This window comes from Phacochoerus africanus, chromosome 14, assembly GCF_016906955.1.
Source record: "Phacochoerus africanus isolate WHEZ1 chromosome 14, ROS_Pafr_v1, whole genome shotgun sequence".
In the NCBI taxonomy this organism is placed as follows: Eukaryota; Metazoa; Chordata; class Mammalia; order Artiodactyla; family Suidae; genus Phacochoerus; species Phacochoerus africanus.
This window is the reverse complement of record NC_062557.1, coordinates 53,288,517-53,306,643: the sequence shown is the minus strand read 5'-3', so window position 1 is coordinate 53,306,643 and position 18,127 is coordinate 53,288,517. Positions and strand designations below refer to the sequence as shown.

At 54.1% G+C, this 18,127-nt stretch overlaps 1 protein-coding gene across 1 annotated transcript; it reads left to right on the top strand.

Annotated features, from left to right (window-relative positions):
• Nucleotides 1-568: 568 nt before the first annotated feature.
• CCDC42 (coiled-coil domain containing 42) lies at nucleotides 569-16,583 on the top strand. The gene is made up of 7 exons (XM_047757562.1): nucleotides 569-1,958; nucleotides 2,282-2,387; nucleotides 2,662-2,766; nucleotides 5,340-5,537; nucleotides 10,899-11,120; nucleotides 11,248-11,406; nucleotides 16,313-16,583. The coding sequence occupies exons 1-7, from the start codon at nucleotides 1,876-1,878 to the stop codon at nucleotides 16,388-16,390; spliced, it is 951 nt and encodes a 316-aa protein (XP_047613518.1). The 5' UTR covers nucleotides 569-1,875; the 3' UTR covers nucleotides 16,391-16,583.
• Nucleotides 16,584-18,127: the final 1,544 nt, after the last annotated feature.

The window sequence follows — 18,127 nt, the reverse complement described above, 5'->3', positions numbered from 1 at the left end:
CCAGCCTGGCCTGCACCATCTGGTTCGTGGATGTGTCAATATACCAGGGCAAACAGGTGACTGGAGGAGGTCCCTTCGTGGTGCAGGGGAAACGAATCCGACTAGGACTTTGAGGTTTCGGGTTCGATCCCTGGCCTCGCTCAGTGGGTGAAGGATCTGATGTTGCTGTGAGCTGTGCTGTGGGTCCCAGTCGTGGCTCAGATCTGTCATTACTGTGGCTGTGGCGTAGGCCGGCAGCTGTAGCTCTGATTCGACCCCTAGCCGAGGAACTTCCATATGCCCTAAAAAGCAAAAACAAAACAAAACAAAGAACAACAAAACCTGCATCACACACACATTCTCAGGGTGGGGGCACCGTGGGGTGTGGAGTGGGAAACCCCAAACTGTGCCAAACTCTAGGGATCAGCAAGGAGAGAAACACACTCCTTTGAGGAGCTTACAGTGTTACTGGTGCAGTGTCTGTTTCTTGGGGGTGCTCCTGGTGGAGAACCTTCTCTGATGGAGTGGCTTGGTGGGGCGGGGGTGTGTTCTGGGTCGGGTGGGGGCTGTCCTGGCGCCACTGCTGAGCCCGTGGGGGCTGGCTGGGAGCAGCAGGCCTTGGAAGAGAGGCGAGGAGGTGAGAATGGGAGACCACGTCTCCTCTTCCCGGGCCAGGATTTCGGGTTGGCTCGGACGGCAAGCAGGGGGCGCCAGAGGACCGGCAATGCGGCGGGCTGGGTTTGCAGAGCTCAGGACACCCTCCGCGCTCGGAGACCCAGCCCCACCCTGGCTCCGCATCCCAGACCCCAAGAGACCCAGGTTGCGCTGCTTCCGTGGGCATGGGTGGGGGTGGGGAGCAGAGAAAAGAGCGGAGCCCGGGAGCCGGAGCAGCGGCTGGCACGAGGTCACGGCCCTTACCTCCGGGCGGCCGCCTCACTCACACACAGGTCTTGAATTTAGACCCTGGACCTCACATGCGCTGATGCACGAGGCTCTGACGGAATCGAGGAAGGCAGCCATCCTTAAGTCGACACGTAAAGCATCCGACACGGATCTCACCACGCTTTGGCATTTCTTTATGTTTTAACCATTCTGCCAGCCTCAAAAATGGCATTAGCCCTGAGTCCCTTACCCTCCAAGGAGCCTCGTCGTGGGCCTCCCCCGTCTCCCGGGGGGTTGGGGTGGGCAGCCTCTTTAATCCCCAGGCTTCTTGCCTGTCCGTCCTCCCCTCCTCCCCCAAACCCCCTCCAAGACATACACGGCTGCGCATCCTTTGCCCACCACCTGGCCCTCCGCTCTGCAGCCTCCTCCCCTCCTCCCACACCCGCCTTGCTTCTCGGTGCAGCCCCACCCCTGCCTCCGCGAAGCACCTCCCTTCAGTCCTTTTCTTCTCCACCATCTGTTCGAGCCCCAGCCCCCTGCCTCCCCCTCGCACACCCCTGAGGCCAGGAGGAGGCTGTAGGGACATGCCTCCCCCTACCCAGCCCTGGACACCCCCTGCCTCCTGGCTCTGGGAAGCAGCATCTAACAGACCTAACTTCTTCCTAGAGCTTCTCAGGGGTGAATGCAGGAGCAGAGAGCCAGAGCCCAGCATGAGTGGGGGCAGAGGTCAGAGGGCAAAGCCTGGGTTCCATCTGTGGTCCACGGAACCAGAACCTGTTGCTAGGTAACCGGTAACCGGATCTCCCAGCACCTTCCCCACACATCCTGAGCTGCTGATTGCCGGCCTCCGGTCACCTTCCCCGAGTCTCGAAGACACCCACCCTCTGTGGGACCCTGAAAAGCAGGAGGAGGGGAGAAGCAAGAGCCCAGCTGCCAGCCCTGAGCCACCTGTGGCTCTACCACCTGTGTTTCACTGTGAAGATTTGCCGGCTGGGCCTTTAAGTCACCGGCGCCATGAGCCTGGGCATCATGGAAGAGGAGGATCTGGCGGAGTACTTCCGGCTGCAGTATGGGGAGCGGCTGCTGCAGCTGCTGCAGTGAGTGTCGGGGGCCTGGGACCCACCCTTCCCACCCGGTGCCCCACCTTCCAACCTGCCCTCCTGTTCTTTTAACTCAGCCCCAAATCACTCCGGCACCAATCCATCCAATCCCCTGGATCCCCGCCCCGCCCGGCATCCCCAGGCCGCATCTTGCTGCCCGGTCGCCAGCACAGCCCTCTCTCCATCTCAGCGCATCATTCCTTTGGTTCAGATGGGGGAGGTCCCCTTCCCTCCCCACGGTGCCTCTCTCCACGGGGTTCCAGTCCCGGGCTGCCCCAGTGCTCAGAGCCCACGGTCCCTCCCGCCTGTGTCTTGGGCAGGAAGTTCCCCAGCATTGAGGACGAGTCAGACTCCCCATCCGTCCGGCTGCTGGAGAAGAAGAAGGAGGCCAAGATCATGCACCATGCCATGGAGCAGAAGAAGGAGGTGGGCCGCTCGGGGCCGGCGGGCAGGAAGGGCCACAGGACCGCCATCTGTTTTGCGGGTGGCGGTAGCTCAAGCCAGGCAGCCTGGGTGTGGTCCTGTGTTTCCTTGGCAGAGCGCAGAAGGCATCTGAGGCTCGGGCTACCCGCGTCCTGGGATGCCCTGGGGTGGAAAGTGGGTCCCTGGGGACAGAGGCTCTGGGTCAGGGGATGCTGGGCCCCTCCTTGGTTCCCATTCAGGGGCCCTCCTGACCTCTCTGCCCGCCCCCCACCCCAAGACATTTCAGCGCAGAATGGAAACCCTGAACCTGCGCTGGGAGGAACTGGGCGTCAAGGAGGCCCAACTGAAAGCCCACATACAGAAGTTTGAGCAGTTCATCCAGGTACGGAGGGGAGTGGCCTGCCGACGGGGGCGCCACACTCTGCGGGTCCGTCGAGCTGCCCCTCCTCCCGCTCCCCTCCCCCCAACCCTTCTCCTCGATTTTGCCGACTCCTCACCCTGGGATAGATGCTCCCCTTCAAGTCCCTGCCGCCGATTGCTGTTAGTAATTTCCAGCTGCCCTGTCAGTCCCTGCCCCCTTCTAGATGGCCGTTTCCTATTTCTATTTCTCTCTCTCTCTCTCTCTTTTTTTTTTTTTTTTTTAGGGCCATACCTGAGGCATACGGAGGTTCCCAGGCCAGGGATCCAATCAGAGCTGTGGCCGCCAGCCAATGCCACAGCTACAGGAACGTGGTGGGATCTGAGCCATGTCTGCGACCTACACCACACACAGCTCACGGCAACGCCAGATCCTTAACCCACTGAGCGAGGCCAGGGATCAAACCTGCGTCCTTAAAGATACTAGTCAGATTCGTTTCTGCTGAGCCACGAAGGGAACTCTGCTGTTTTCTATGTCCTTGTCTGCACTTGGTACCGTTTATTCAGTGAATGAATGAATGATGGGTGATGAACGAATGAACGTGCCACGGTCAGGGCCAGGCACTTGGGACTACAAAGATGAGTCGGGGTTTTCCTTCTCCCAGCTCACCCCGCCCCTCCCTCCCTGCACTGAAGGCCCAGGCAGGAGCCAGGCGCCAGATTCCATTCAGAGACACCCTCTCTCCATCAGTCCTGAGAGGAGAGATTTAACTTGTTTATTTTTCTTTCTTTCTTTCTTTCTTTCTTTTTTTTTTTTTTTTTTTGCTTTTCAGGGCTGCACCTTCGGCATATGAAGTTCCCAGGCTAGGGGTTGAATTGGAGCTTCAGCTGCCTGCCACAGCCACAGCCACAGCCACAGCCACGGCCAGATGGAAGCCACATCTCCATCCTACACCACACCTCACAGCAACGCCTGATTCTTAACCCACTGAGCAAGGCCAGGGATTGAACCCACATCCTCATGGATCCTAGTTGTGTTCATTACCACGGAGCCACAGTGGGAACTCCAGATTTAACCATTTTAAAATCCAGATTTCTCTAGACTTGCGCCAGCCAGCACCTGCCAAGCCCTGAAAGGTAGGCAGAGCCGCAGGAGGGCATCGCTGGCCTCTGTTACAGGGCGGTCTTGCTCGCAAGCATCTTCTGTCTCTGTCTGTGCCAAAACCATGTGGGAAAGGAAGCTGATGGACCAGGCATCTTGTCCGGAGGTCCAGTCCTTATTGGCCAGAGAGAAGCTCCTGGAGTGCTTGGGGTGGCAGGGGTTTTGGGGGTGAGGGGTTTTCCAATCGTTGGAATCATGGGGAGCTGGTCACAGATACAGGCCCCTGGGCTTTTTCTCTCCTTGCTTACAGCGGGCCTGAGCTTGGGCCCTGCCTGCTGTATTGTTAAAAGTGTCCCCAGGGGACTGGGAGGCACAGTGGGACTTGAAAACCACTGGTTTAGGGTCTCTGCATCCTCTCCTGGACCCACCAGGCAGATGCAAACCCTCTTAGTGGCCTCTCCCCGCCCTGGTTCCATGTCCTTCAAAGGCCACCACTGAGCCTGCCCTTCCAGGTGGCATCACAGGAGCCCCAGAGGGGGAAGGCGTGCGGTGTGAGAAGTTTGCCCCAGTCTTGGGAGGAGGGCTTTGGGGAAGGAAGGAGGAGGGGGTCAGCCCCACCGCAGCAGCTGAGTCTCAGGTCTTTCTTCCTGGGCATCGAATTGCCTGCATCACCTCCTCCGCTCCCAGCCCGAGGCCGGTCTAAGCTGCAGGAACTCGCTCTCCAGCATGGCCTTGCCCAGCAGGCCCTCTGGGCCAGGCCCACTTCCCAGCCCATCTCCCTAGAGCACCAGGGTGCTCGCCCCAGCTTCTGAAAGGAAGGGAAGGGCTCCTGCCTCTCATTTCCACAGTTGGAGAAGTTGGGGCCCAGGAGTTGGGGTCTACCAACTCAGGAGACAATTCCAGCCCCCCAAGTCTGGGCCCAGGACTCTCCCCTGTGACCCATGGCCACCATTAAGAATAGAAACAGGGAGTTCCCATGTGGCACAGCAGGTTAAGGATCCAGTGTTGCTATGGCTGTGGTGCAGGTGACAACTGTGGTGTGGGTTCGATCCCTGGCTCGGGCACGTCCACCTGCCGGGGGCACAGCCAAAAAGAAAAGAAACAAACTTTGTTAGAAGGGTTCCTGCTCTCAGTTCTGGATTTTCTCAGTGTGGTATGGGGCTTCCCCACCCCTGCCCTGTCCCCAGAGCCCACATCCCACAGAATCAGAACCACTTCCTGTCTGGTCCCCCGCAAGCCCGCCTTTTGATGTTGCATTAAACCCCTGTCCTGGCAGCCTCCTCAGTCCACCTCAGTCCATAGACATCCCCTCCCCAGCTTCAGAAAACCCTAGAGAACCTTGTGCTCACATCTCCTCCCCCATATGGGCAGCCTGGCCGCCCCCCCAACCTCTGGGTGGACAGAGGCCTTGTGGGGGTCCCGCCGCCGCCTGGGCTGCACAGAGGGCAGCCCTGCACCTGAGCAGCGCCACTGTCCCCCTCCTCCCTACACCCCAGGAGAACGACCAGAAACGGATCCGGGCCCTGAAGAAGGCCAACAAGGAGCGCGAGCTCAAGAGGCAGCGCATGCGCGAGCTGGCCAAGGCCAAGCAGGAGATGGCAGCCCTGCGGCTGGAGCACCAGCGGCTGAGCGCCAGGCTGCAGGAATATTCCATCTTCAACAAGTTCCTGGAGAAGGTGGTGGAGAACTCGGAGGTGCGCGGAGGGCTGGGGGCGGGGCTTCCCCGGCGCCACCTCCTCTTCCCCGGGGCTCTGGGGGGATGGGGACCCTCTGCGGGGACGGTCCCCTGCTCTGGAGAGAAGCCCCAGTCTCCTGCAGAGCTGGGTGCGCGGCATGTGCCCGGCCTGGGCTGGGCGCTGTCCACTAGCTTTGCTGCTGTCGTTTCTTTTCTTTTTTTTGGGTTTTTTTTTTTTTTTTTTGCCTTTTCTGGGGCCACTCCCGCAGCATGTGGAGGTTCCCAGGCTAGGGGTCTGATCCGAGCTGTAGCCACCGGCCTACACCAGAGCCACAGCAACGCGGGATGCGAGATGCATCTGCAACCTACACCACAGCTCATAGCAACGCCGGATCGTTAACCCACTGAGCAAGGCCAGGGATCGAACCCGCAACCTCATGGTTCCTAGTCAGATTCATTAACCACTACGCCACGATGGGAACTCCTGCTGCTGTCATTTCACCGCTTCGAGGAGGGAGTGGAAGCTCAGAGAGGTTGGGACACCTGCTCAGGGTTGCATAGCTTGTAAGTGGCTGAGCCCTTGCTTCTAACCTGGGCTCCACAAGGCCACCGACCACTGCTCTTCCTAAAGTCACCTGTTGCCCAGCGAAGGGAACTTCCCTACCCTCCAGCCAACCATGAGCACATCAGTGCTCCTCCCTGAAATTGAAATGCTCCCGTCCCCTCTCCTCTGGGACGCCTCCCCCCTCTCTGCCTTTCTGGTTTCCTCTGGTCCTTCCTTCTCAGGCTCCCCTGGGTGCCCCCCTTTATATTCCTCGGGACTTTGTCTCGGACCCCCCCTCCTTTCTCCCTCAGCAATTCCCCGGGGCCTCCCGTGGTGCCACCCTGTCAGTGGCCATCCACCCTGTGTCCCCCACGCCCCATGTGACAGTAGGCACCGGGGTGAGCGAGGCAGGAGGTGTGTCCCCTGGGGCACGAATCCACATCCTGTGGGGGCACCAGGAAACAAAGGACACGGGGCTTTTTAAAAAGTCCTGGCAATTCCCACATACAACAACCCGATTGATTTATGCATGAGTCCCAAATCTGGGTTATTTCCTCCGTTCTACCTACTACCTATGGTAGGATAAATTGTTCATTTAATGATTGGAGTTTGGGGGTTGGGAGGAGCGGGGCTGGGGGAAAGACAACTATACTAAAGCAGCAGATAGAGTGTAAGCGACGGCTCAGGTTTAGAGCTGGTAAGATATGTGTCTTAGAACCCAGGAGACTGGCCTCTCGCGGGCCCTCATCTCCCTCCTAAGTTCAGGCCCCTACATCTAATTTATCGTGTCTGCAACTGCTTCCTGCCAGCCCCAGGCCAGCCCTGCCCCTGGTGGGTCCGGCCACCCACCCACAGCCTCGCCAGAACTCAGGGCCTCCTCCTCCCGCAGCCATCCATCAGCAGATCTGGTCTCTTCTGCCTCCTGTGTATTTCTGGAATCCAGCCCCTGCCCCTTCTTCATCCAGACCACCAGGGCACCTCCTCGGGAGCTCAGCTCTGATCATTCCCGGCCACCAGCCTGTCCGGCGTTCTCCAGCCAGTGTGATTCCAGTCTTTCTCCCTCTCTTCCTTCCTTCTTGTATTTCTTGCAAAATGTTTCAAACATACTGAAAAGCACACAGAAGTATATAACGGCACCCAAGTTCTCACCACAGCTTTATCAAATCAATACTTCCCCCTATTTGCCACTGACTCTTTTTTTCTTCAATAAAACACTGCTAGGAGGTCCTGTTGTGGCTCAGCAGAAACAAATCTGACTAGTTTCCATGAGGACACAGGTTCGATCCCTGGCCTTGCTCAGTGGGTTAAGGATCCGGCGTTTGCCGTGAGCTGTGGTGTAGGTCGAAGATGGGGCTTGGATCCACATTGCTGTGGCTGTGGTGTAGGCCAGCGGCTTCATCTCCAATTTGGCCCCTAACCTGGGAACCCCCATATGCCACAGGCATGGCCCTTAAAAGCAAAAGAATAAAACACTACTATTAATGGAAACCCCCCGGGGGCCCCCTTCCAAATCCCATCAGAAACACCTTTCCTTAGTGGTAAGGAGTATCCAGATTTTTTTCTTGATTTCATGCTTGTTTTTATTACTTTTGGCAACATATTACATTATCCATAAACTATGAATAGTGTGTATATGTCCTTTTACGGCCTGTTTCCAAACGATGATTTAAAAAAAACCAATTTGTATTATGGAAAATGTCAAACATACACAAAAGTAGAGAGAAGAGTCTATTGAATGCCCATTGCTTATCACCTAATTCCAACATCGTCTCTGCCATGTTGAAGCAAATATTTTTTTCATCCATAAACATTTCAACATAGAACCCAAAAGAACTTTTTTTTTTTTAACATGGTCACAATACCATTGTCACAGCTACCTCTGGTCAGTGTTAAAATTTCCCCAGTTATTGTACAAATGCTTTTTGCTCGTTTGGTTGGTTGGGCTGTGCCCGTGGCATGTGGACCTTCTGGGGCCAAGGATTGAAGGCTCCTCACAGCCGTGACCCAAGCCACAGCCGTGACAATGCCAGATCCTTAACTACTAGGCCGCCAAGGAACACCTGCAAGTGCTTTTTGCACAGCTGGTTGGTTCCAGTCGGGGTCCAGACAAGGTACCCACACTGCATCTGGCTGATGTGTTTGTCAGGTGCCACAGATATTATTATCATGCTGAGCAAAAGAAGCCACACATAAAAGGGGACATACTGAACAAGCCCACTGATGTGTTTCAAAACAGGTAAAATGCATCTTTGAATCTTTGCTAACAGAGGTCACAATTCTGGTTTTCTCAGTAGTGGGGGCGGGGGCAGATACCGACTGAAAGGGGGCCAAAGATCCTTCTAGGCTGCTGGAAACGTCTAAGACCTCTCCTTCATGTATGAGCTAGAAAACTACCATCAAGAAAAGGACTTCATTGGAGTTCCCGTCATGGCTCAGTGGTTAACAAGGCTGACTAGGAACCATGAGGTTCCGGGTTCGATCCCTGGCCTCACTCAGTGGGTTAAGGATCTGGCATTGCCGGGCGCTGTGGTGTAGGTTGCAGATGAGGTTTGGATCTGGCGTGGCTGTGCCTATGGTGTAGGCTGGCAGCTGTAGCTCCAATTCAATCCCTAGCCTGGGAACCTCCATATGCCGTGGGTGTGGACCTCAAAAGACAAAAAAAAAAAGACAAGAAAAAAGAAGGACTTCATTAAGAGAGCCTCCCTTCAACTATTCAATAACTCTGCGGGTCTTAAAGAGAAAGCTTGTTAAATGCTTGATTCTTTAATTTCTATTTTATTTTATTTTATTGCCCACGCCTGTGGCATGCCAAAGTTCCCGGGCCAGGAATCCAACCCTTACCACAGCAGTGACCCACGCTACAGCAGTGACAGCACTGGATCCTCAAATGCTAGGCCACCAGGGAACTCCAATTCTTAATTAGACTTTTCAGAATACCAAGTTGGCTCTCCAGCACCCTCCAAAAGTGCCCTGTAATGTTGTTAGTATCATTGTGAGCTCATGGTTTGTTTTTTTGTTTTGTGTTTTGTTTTTGTTTTTGTTTTTGTTTTTTTTTTTGCTTTTTAGGGCTGCACCACGTAGCATATGGAAATTCCCAGGCTGGGGGTCCAATCAGCAGCTACATCTGCCGGCCTGCACCACAGTCACAGCTACGTGGGATCGGAGCTGCGTCTGCAACCTACACCACAGCTCACGACAACGCCGGATCCTTAACCCATTGAGAGAGGCCAGGGATTGAACCTGCAACCTCATGGTTCTTAGTGGGATTCGTTTCTGCTGCACCACGACAGGAACTCCCATGGGGTTTTAATATGCTTCCATCCTTTGCACTTATTCTTATTGGCGTTCAAAGTGTCCCGTCTTTGGACAGTGGGAGCCTCTTCAAGTTGGCACCTGAGTCCTTTTGACCTCAGTGCTAAGTTTTGGGGAGGTGCTCCTGTGGCTCTGATGCAACCCATCTCTTTGGACTGTTGTGTATCATTGCATCTCTCAGAAACGCAGACAGGAAGTTCTCTCTCTGCTCTGTCCTCCAGTGGATGAAGTCCACAGTCCTCGGGAGGCACCTCCGTCTCTCCCTCCCCGTCTTGCACTCAGGCCGCTCCCACTAAACTCTCTTGCTTACTGTGACCATGAACGTGCCACCTGCACTCATCCTGACCCAGGCTGATCCCTCTACCTGTAATTACTCTCTCACCTTCCCCCAGCTGTCTTTGGCCAGCTTCTCTTCAAACCTCTGGTCTCACTCTGGCCATCCTTCTCCCCAGGGAGCCTCTTCTGGCTCTCCCCACCTCCCCGCATGCTGGGGGTTCAGTGGCCCTTCCCCACAGAGGATACATTTGGAGAAAGGCCAGCAGGGCAATTCCCAGAACACCAGTCTATCGCTGGAAATGTTATGAGATGGAGAAACCACTCAGGGAGTGTCCCCTGGGTGGCCGGGAGGCACACGTTGATAACCCCCCTGGGACATGAGTTGGCATCCTGGAGCTGGTGCTCACACTGCCTGCTGGAGAGGGAGGGTGGCAGGGCTCCTGGTCTATGGATGGGGCCTGTGAGTTCTGGGTGGGGCCAGAGTGGTGGGCTCTGCCACAGGACTGGAGGGGGCCCCTAAGCCTGGCCTGCCATGGGCCCCAGTGGCACCATCTTCAGCCTCCGCTCCAGGGAGGCCCCAGCAACTGCTGAACAAATGCCAGAAATCACCAGGCGGAAGATATTACCCGACAGTCTGCCTCTGCCGCAGCCCCATCCCCCAGCCACTGATAGGGCTTATCGCTGTGTGTAACTGCCTACTTACCGGCCATCTGGCCTCCCACACCACCCCACATTGGAGGCTTCATAAAAGCGGGGTCTGGTTTCTTATCTCCTGCTCTAGCCCTAGCATTTAGCACAGTTCCGGGCTTCTAAGTGGTCTTGGTACATTCTTGCTGCATACGATCACGATTGAGATTGGAGACAGCGCAAAATCGACTCATGCCCCCACCCCAAGTGGCAATTCTCAACCCCAGAATTAGCAGAGGGAACTTCAGAGCGGTGTATTAGTCCAGATCGCTGAGGCTGCAGCCTGACAGGTGTCCTTTTTGAAGTTCCCCGGTTTTTCTAACACGCACTCAGGACCTGGAGCCCCAGGTCTGGATGCACATGCGCCCAACACGTGCCAAACCAACCCAGGAGGAGCGCAGCGCGGCTCCAAGGGCCTCACAGCCTCTGCCCATCGACCTCGACCTCGGCCCAGGGCCTCCCCGCCAGGCCAGGAGTTGGGGGCGCAAAGTGCGGGTGGGGTGGGAACCCAGAGCGGGGGCGCACTGACCGGAGGCTCCCCTCTCCTCCCCCCTGCGGCAGTTCGAGGAGATCCACGAGGTGATCGCGCGCTACAAGACGCTGGTGAGCATGCACCACGACCTCATGCAGGCGGCGCAGGAGGGCCAGGAGAAGATCGAGCGCGCCAAGGCGAGGCTGGCGCGCTACAAGGAGGAGAAGGACGACGAGATCCTGCAGCACAACAACGAGCTGGCGCGCCTGCAGATGCGCTTCGACCGCGCACGCAGCGACGTCATCATCTGGGTGAGCCCACGGGCGGGGCGCGTCTGGGTGCCGGGTGAGTGTGGGCCACGCACGCACGCGTGCACGCACACACGCACACGCACGTACCCATGCTCACAGCGCTCACGCCTCCCCCTGCCCTCGCCAGGAATCGCGCTGGGCACACATCCAGAACACCGCCGCCAAGAAAACCCTCTTGCTCGGCACCATTAAGATGGCCACGCTGAACCTGTTCCAGATCGTGAGCAAGCAGCTGAAGGAGGCGACCTTCGTGTCCCTGGAGGACACCCACAAACAGCTGGACATGGTAAGAGGAGGCCCGAGTGCCCGGCCAGCTGGCTCTACTGAGCCAAGATGGTTCTCCATTGGTCGAATGGAGGAACGACCCGGGCAGGGTAGTGGTCCTCAGATTTTAATAGGATCGAAACCCCCGGGGGGCTGGGAGGATGGCTAGAGCCCACCCGCAGCCTCCGACTCAGTGGGTCAGAGATGAGAACCTGTGAATGTCCATTTTCACCAAGTTCCCAGAGCATGGTGTTCACCCGAGTTGCACACTCCAAGAACTGCTTAACTGCGTTAAGACTCGCTTGGCCCCCGTCAACACGGGCAGAAGCAAGGACACATGACGGAATTCACTGGCTGTGCAAAACAGCCTTACTCATTTCTGGTGAGATGCTGAAGGCTTGTGAGGGAGGCCCGCCCGTGGGGAAAAGAGAAAATTTGTGGGGAAAAAGGAAATGAGCCAGTGCAGAAAAGTGGAGTCATTCTAGTACCGAGCTGAGATTTTTCTCTTTGAAGTAATTGGGAGGAAATTGAAAAGGAAATAGACTTTTCGCTGTACAGTTCAAAGCTACTTGATGCCTTGTCCACGTACCACCTAAAATCAGCTCCCTTCTGACCAAAGGTACACGCATCCCGCAGTTTGGGAACCTCCCCACTAGCAGGTGCATTCCCCGTGCATCTTGTGACGTGCAGAGAACTTCGACTTGTTATTTATTTGTTTGGCAAAAGGCTTTAGCTCTGCCATGAAATAGCAGAAAGTCAGCTCCCGAAGGCTGGGATTTCTGTTTGCTTGATTCCCTGCCATCTCTGGTGTTTAGAACCATGCCAGGCACGTAGTAGGCACTCAATAAATATTTGGTGAATGAATATGAAATACGAGCCAATAAAAGCAATTGACTAAGAGGTACCTCCTCTGTTTAAAAAAAAAAAACAAACGATGAAATTCATGAAATGTAAAGAATTTCACCCACTGACCAGCCAGGAAGAAGGATTTCCGTAAAGCAAAGAATCAGCCTGCAATGTAAGGCATGTGAGAACAGAATTATCATCAGCCCTAAGACTGTAAAGAGAATTTGTAGGAAAGATTGTTTTTGAAATAGCGATCCTCATGCTTTTTCGGTATCAGGACAGCTTTGCCCTCATAAAACTTAGCAAAGACCCTCGAAGAGCTGTAGTTTCTATGCATTATAGCTACTGTTGTTTCCCATATTAGAAACTCAAGCAGAAAAATTAAAATTCATTCATTCATTTTAAAATGACAATACGAAGTGTATTACACAAATAGCATTTTTATGAGAAATACGTTCTCGAAAATTATTTTGGGAATTCCTGCCATGGTGCGGTGGGTTAAGGATCCGATTGCAGCAGCCTGGGTCACTGCAGAGGTGCGGGTTTGATCCTCTGCCCTCTGCAGTGGGTTAAGGATCTGGCATGACCGCAGCTGTGGCATAAGTCAGGATTTGATCCCCGGCCTGGGAATGGTGCCACAGATGCAGCCCCCAAAAAAAGGATTTTGTGTGACAAGAGGCACTATGCAACGCTTTAATGTCTGGCTTCTTAGCGGGCAAGTGAGTTCTGACACTTGCTTCTGCGTTCAGCCTTTTGTGATGACCTACATCATGGGAACATCCCACTCTTGTAAAAGCCACTGTCGTCTCACAAGAGGGGGGGGGGGAGAACCAGCATTATAGTAGCAAGAGTTTTGGTGTCCAGCGGTAGAGTCTCAGGGACTCCCAGGCATCCTTGCGCACCTTTCTTTGGCCGTTGTAAAGAACGACGGGGCAGGAGGTGGTGACCTCCAGCTGGCCACCCCTTCCTGAGCATCCCCGGCTCAGACCACAGCTTCCACCCCAAGTTCTAAACATCCTCACTCCTCTCAAGCTTGGTTTGCCTGCATCGGAATCCGTCATATTGCCCCAATGTTATTTCTAAACATCCCACTTCGTTCCCGTAGCATATGAGCCTACGGCACACACATATGACTAAGTAGCCTGAAAAATGAAAAATAAAGACCTGGGACAATGTGAGTTAAAATCTGAGGTCAAGGCCAGAGAGAGACTACGTGTACTGTGGAGCCTTAGATTGTAGTGGACAGCAGTGCATCAGGGACAGTGGTTGGCTCTGAGCTTCCGGGTAACCAGAAGGAAAAGCAACACGTTCTTATACCACATTAAGAAAACAAGGTTTTGGGGGTTCCCGTCGTGGCGCAGTGGTTAACGAATCCGACTAGGAACCAGGAGGTTGCGGGTTCGGTCCCTGCCCTTGCTCCGTGGGTTAACGATCCAGTGTTGCTGTGAGCTGTGGTGTCGGTTGCAGACGCGGCTCGGATCCTGTGTTGCTGTGGCTCTGGCGTAGGCCAGGGGCTACAGTTCCAATTCAACCCCTAGCCTGGGAACCTCCATATGCCACAGGGGCGGCCCAAAAAAAGGCAAAAAGACAAAAAAAAAGAAAAGAAAAAGAAAGAAAACAAGGTTTTCTCAGAGAAAGCGAACCTTCTGCAGCACTTAACCTCTAGCTGAAAACTCCCAAGGAGGCTTTAGAGACATTCAATGAATGATGCTCCCAAGAGCGTTTCTACAGCAGATTCTAGCACGGGCTTCCGAAGGGAGCCGATAATCTAGAACCAGGAGCAAGGTGCCCCTTAGGATAAGGGATTCTGCAAATTCCAAGACAATTCGCGTGCCGTACACGGTGTGCGGAAAGTTCAGCCTTGTCTCTGAATAAAGCCCAAACTGTGTGGAGCAGCATTTTCCAAACCATGCTTGGCACATCTCACAATCCCAAGACCTCAGTAAGTTTCCTCCAAGGGAGTAAATGGACTCTAGGCACTAAAAAATTTAGTGCATGCTCCAGATCCATACCCACTGCGCCACAGTAGAAACTCCCTCCCTCTTCCCCTTTTAAAGATAATCTGAGTCCCAGAACAAAGAAGTGATTTTTCCAGAACTGCATCAGACCCAAGGTCATCTTTTTTTTTTTAATTTTTATTTTTAATTTACTTTTTTATTTTTGTCTTTTTTTTTGTCTTTTTGCTATTTCTTGGGCCGCTTCTGCGGCATATGGAGGTTCCCAGGGTAGGGGTCCAGTCGGAGCTGCAGCCACCGGCCTACGCCAGAGCCACAGCAACTTGGGATCCGAGCCGCATCTGTAACCTACACCACAGCTCACGGCAACGCCGGATCATTAACCCACGGAGCAAGGGCAGGGACCAAACGCGCAACCTCATGGTTCCTATTCGGATTCGTTAACCACTGCGCCACGACGGGAACTCCTATTTTTGTCTTTTTTTTTTTTTTTTTTTTTTTTTGTCTTTTCAGGCCCACACCCAAGGCATATGGAGGTTCCCAGGCCGGGGGTCGAATCGGAGCTGTAGCCTTCAGCCTTACACCACAGCCACAGCAACGTGGGATCCGAGCCACGTCTGCCACCTACACCACAGCTCACGGCAACGCCAGATCTTTAACCCAGTGAGCGAGACCAGGGATCGAACCCCCAACCCCATGCTTCCTAGTCGGATTCGTTAGCCACGGAGCCATGACGGGAACTCCCATCTTTTATTTTTTTAAATGGAAGTATAGTAGATTTGCAATGTTGTGTAAGTTTCAGGTGTATGCCAAGTGATTGTTATACATGTATCTGTATATATCTCTCTTCTTTTTTCTGATCTTTTCCACTGTGGTTTAATACAAGATTTTGAAGATGGTCTCCTGTGCTATACAGTAAATCCTTGTTTCTTTATTTATTTGTTTTTTTCAGTTGTCAGAAAACTTTTAATTATATTCAGAAGGCTATATTTCTCTATTTTATATGTGATAACGTGCTTCTGTTAATCCCATCTTCCCCATTTATCCCTCCATGTCCTTCCCCTTTGGAAACCTTACGTTTCCATGTCTGTGAGTCTGTTTCTATTTTGTAAGTAAGTTCCCTTATGCTGCTGTTTTTTAGATTCCATGTAAGCGATGTCACATATTCTATGTCTTTGTCTTTGTCTGACCTACATCACGTCTGATCATCTCTAGTTCCAACCGTGTTGCTGTGAACAGCATTGTTTCACTTTTTATGGCTGAGTAATATTCCGTTGTATGTATATACCACATCTCCTTTATCCCTTCACCTGTGGATGGACAATTAGGTTGCAGACTCCGGGTCTTCTGACTTTGGAGGCTGTGCTCTTTCCACTGTCAGACTGATAGCATGGTTTTGTTTGTTTGTCTTTTTGCCTTTTAAGGCTGCACCTGTGGCATAAGGAGGTTCCCAGGCTAGGGGTCGAATCGGAGCTACAGCTGCCGGCCTACGCCTCAGCTCACAGTAATGCGGGATCCGAGCCGCGTCTTCGACCTACACCACAGCTCACGGCCACACCAAATTCTTAACCCACTGAGTGAGGCCAGGGATCGAACCATCGACCTCATGGTTCCTAGTCGGATTCGTTTCCGCTGCGCCACAACGGGAACTCCAGATAGCATGTTCTTGACAACAGAGATTAGTGAATAGAAATTAAACTTCCCTTGATGACTCAAGATTATCAGAACGAGCATCAGCTCTGGATTTTAGGTAAACCACCGCTTGAAAGCAATGAAACAGCAGGGTAGCATCTGCCTGACCCTGGCTGGCCCCTTGCAGCCCCAGAGTCTGCTCAGAACCCTCCCTCTGTTAGAGGCAGCCTGGACTTCCTCCTGCCACTGCGTCTGCCGCCAGGGCTTCCCAGCATCTTCCGTGTTTATCCACCTGCTGAGCCTGATTCTCCATTTCAAGTGGAATCATTGCTCAGTGAGGGAAAGTGGCCTCAAGAAGTTGGTCACAGGCAAACGGTGACTCCTTACAAGCGGGTCCTGCCTGGATGTGCTGCTCTGTGTTTAGCTGGGTGTGCTCTGTGGACAGTTAACGCCTGTCGCTGGCTGGCATTAACGCCGGTCCCCTGGCCTCGCTAGATCCAGCAGTTCATCCAGGACCTGTCAGACATCTGGGCGGAGGTGAAGAAGAAGGAGCAACAGCAAGTCCGGGTTTAAGGAGCAGCCGTGGTCCTAGGAGGTTCAGAAACCGAGACGGAGAGAAAGTCCCTGCTGGCCTTGCCGTCCAGTCGGCCCCGTCCAGCCCTCTGGACCCCTGTGCCTTTCTGCTGGGAAATCCCTGTTTTCCTCCTCAGCCCTCAGCCCATACATCCCTGAAAACATTAAATTCCGTAAGAAGCTTGTTCCTAAATTCTCTCTCTTTTTGGCAGTTTATTCTCGGGGAAGAGGGTCCAATGATGGGAGAGCCCCCAAAACAACCCGACTTAAAGCCGGTCCCTTCAGCTGCCCAGGTCTGGTATCTCCTGGGCTTTGCAGTTTACACAGCAAGTATCCACAGGACAACACGCAGTGGGGAGGGTTCATAGGACTTTTCTTTACCGCTTCATTTTTTTTTTTTTTAAGTTGGTGTTTCCAGTTGGGGTGCAGAGATTCACTAGACACTCTGAAGGCAGCTTCCCAGGGCAGAGAGGAGGTGAGATGGGAACTCTTCCTACCCTGACCTTGGGAGGAAGCCCAGCTCTCCTGTCCCCTGTGGACCCTAAAGCATGCAATAGCAATGCACTTGTGAGAGTAGCAGGCAGGCTGCCTAGTGACAGCATCGTCGCAGGCTGGGGTGATGGCTCCAAACTGGCGAAGCTAAATCGAGCAGAGCTAATATAAAGCCTCGCACTTGTGGTCAGAAACGCAACGGCTTCTTTCTCAGTCACTAGTGGCAAAAGGCAGGTCGGGGACTGGAGGAAGGAAGCAGTATTTATTTATTTATTTATCTTTTTACAGCGGCACCTGCAGCATGTGGAGGTTCCCAGGCTAGGGGTCGAATCAGAGCTGCAGCTGCCAGCCTGCAGCACAGCCACAGCAACATGGGATCCAAGCTGCCTCTTTGACCTACACCACAGCTCATGGCAATGCCGAATCCTTAACCCACTGAGCGAGGCCAGGGATCGAACCTGCGTCCTCATGGGTACTAGTCAGGTTCGTGAACTGCTGAGCCACGATGGGCACTCCAGGAAGCAGTGTTTATGGAGCATATAGTTTGTTTGCACCATTATCCCTGAATTACTGAGCAGGACACTTGCACAGGCTTCTGATGACAGAGGTGGGAGTCACGTGGGTCTGCCTGCCCCCAGCCCACGCTCCCTCTGCCAGGCTGATGCCTGGGGGGGAGAGGCAGTGCTGCTTTCCCCTGCAGCCCAGGCCAAGGAGCGGCCCAAACAAGGCTCCCTGTTTCCTTCTTGGTCCTGTGAGCCCGCGCGCTGGGAGATCATTACCTACAGGGGACCCTGCCGTGGGCGCAGTCACCCCCCACCTCTGTGTTCACCACCCTTACAGCAGCATCAGCGTCCCCTGGGAGTAATTGGAAAGGCAAGTTCTCGGACCCCACCCCAGACCTGAGAATCAGAGACTCTGAGGGGGGAGACCCAGCCCTCCTGGGCTTAACCAGGCCTCCAGGTGATTCCCATGCAAGCTGGAGTTTGAGAACCACCGTCTGGGAGTGACCCAGTCACTTTTCCCCAGCCTGTGAGGCCTGCCGGTCAGTAAGAGCGCCTGCGCAGTCCGCCTGCCGTCAGGGGAGCAGAACCAGCAGAAGGTAGACCCAGAGATACACGATCGGCCTTGTCCCAGGGGCTCGATCCTGGGCAATGTGGGCGACCATTAAGTGGTCTCTGCAGACCTGTTCTCCTCCTGGCTGATGCTGGAGCGTGAAGGCCAAGGGCGGGGAATGACTGGGAAAGA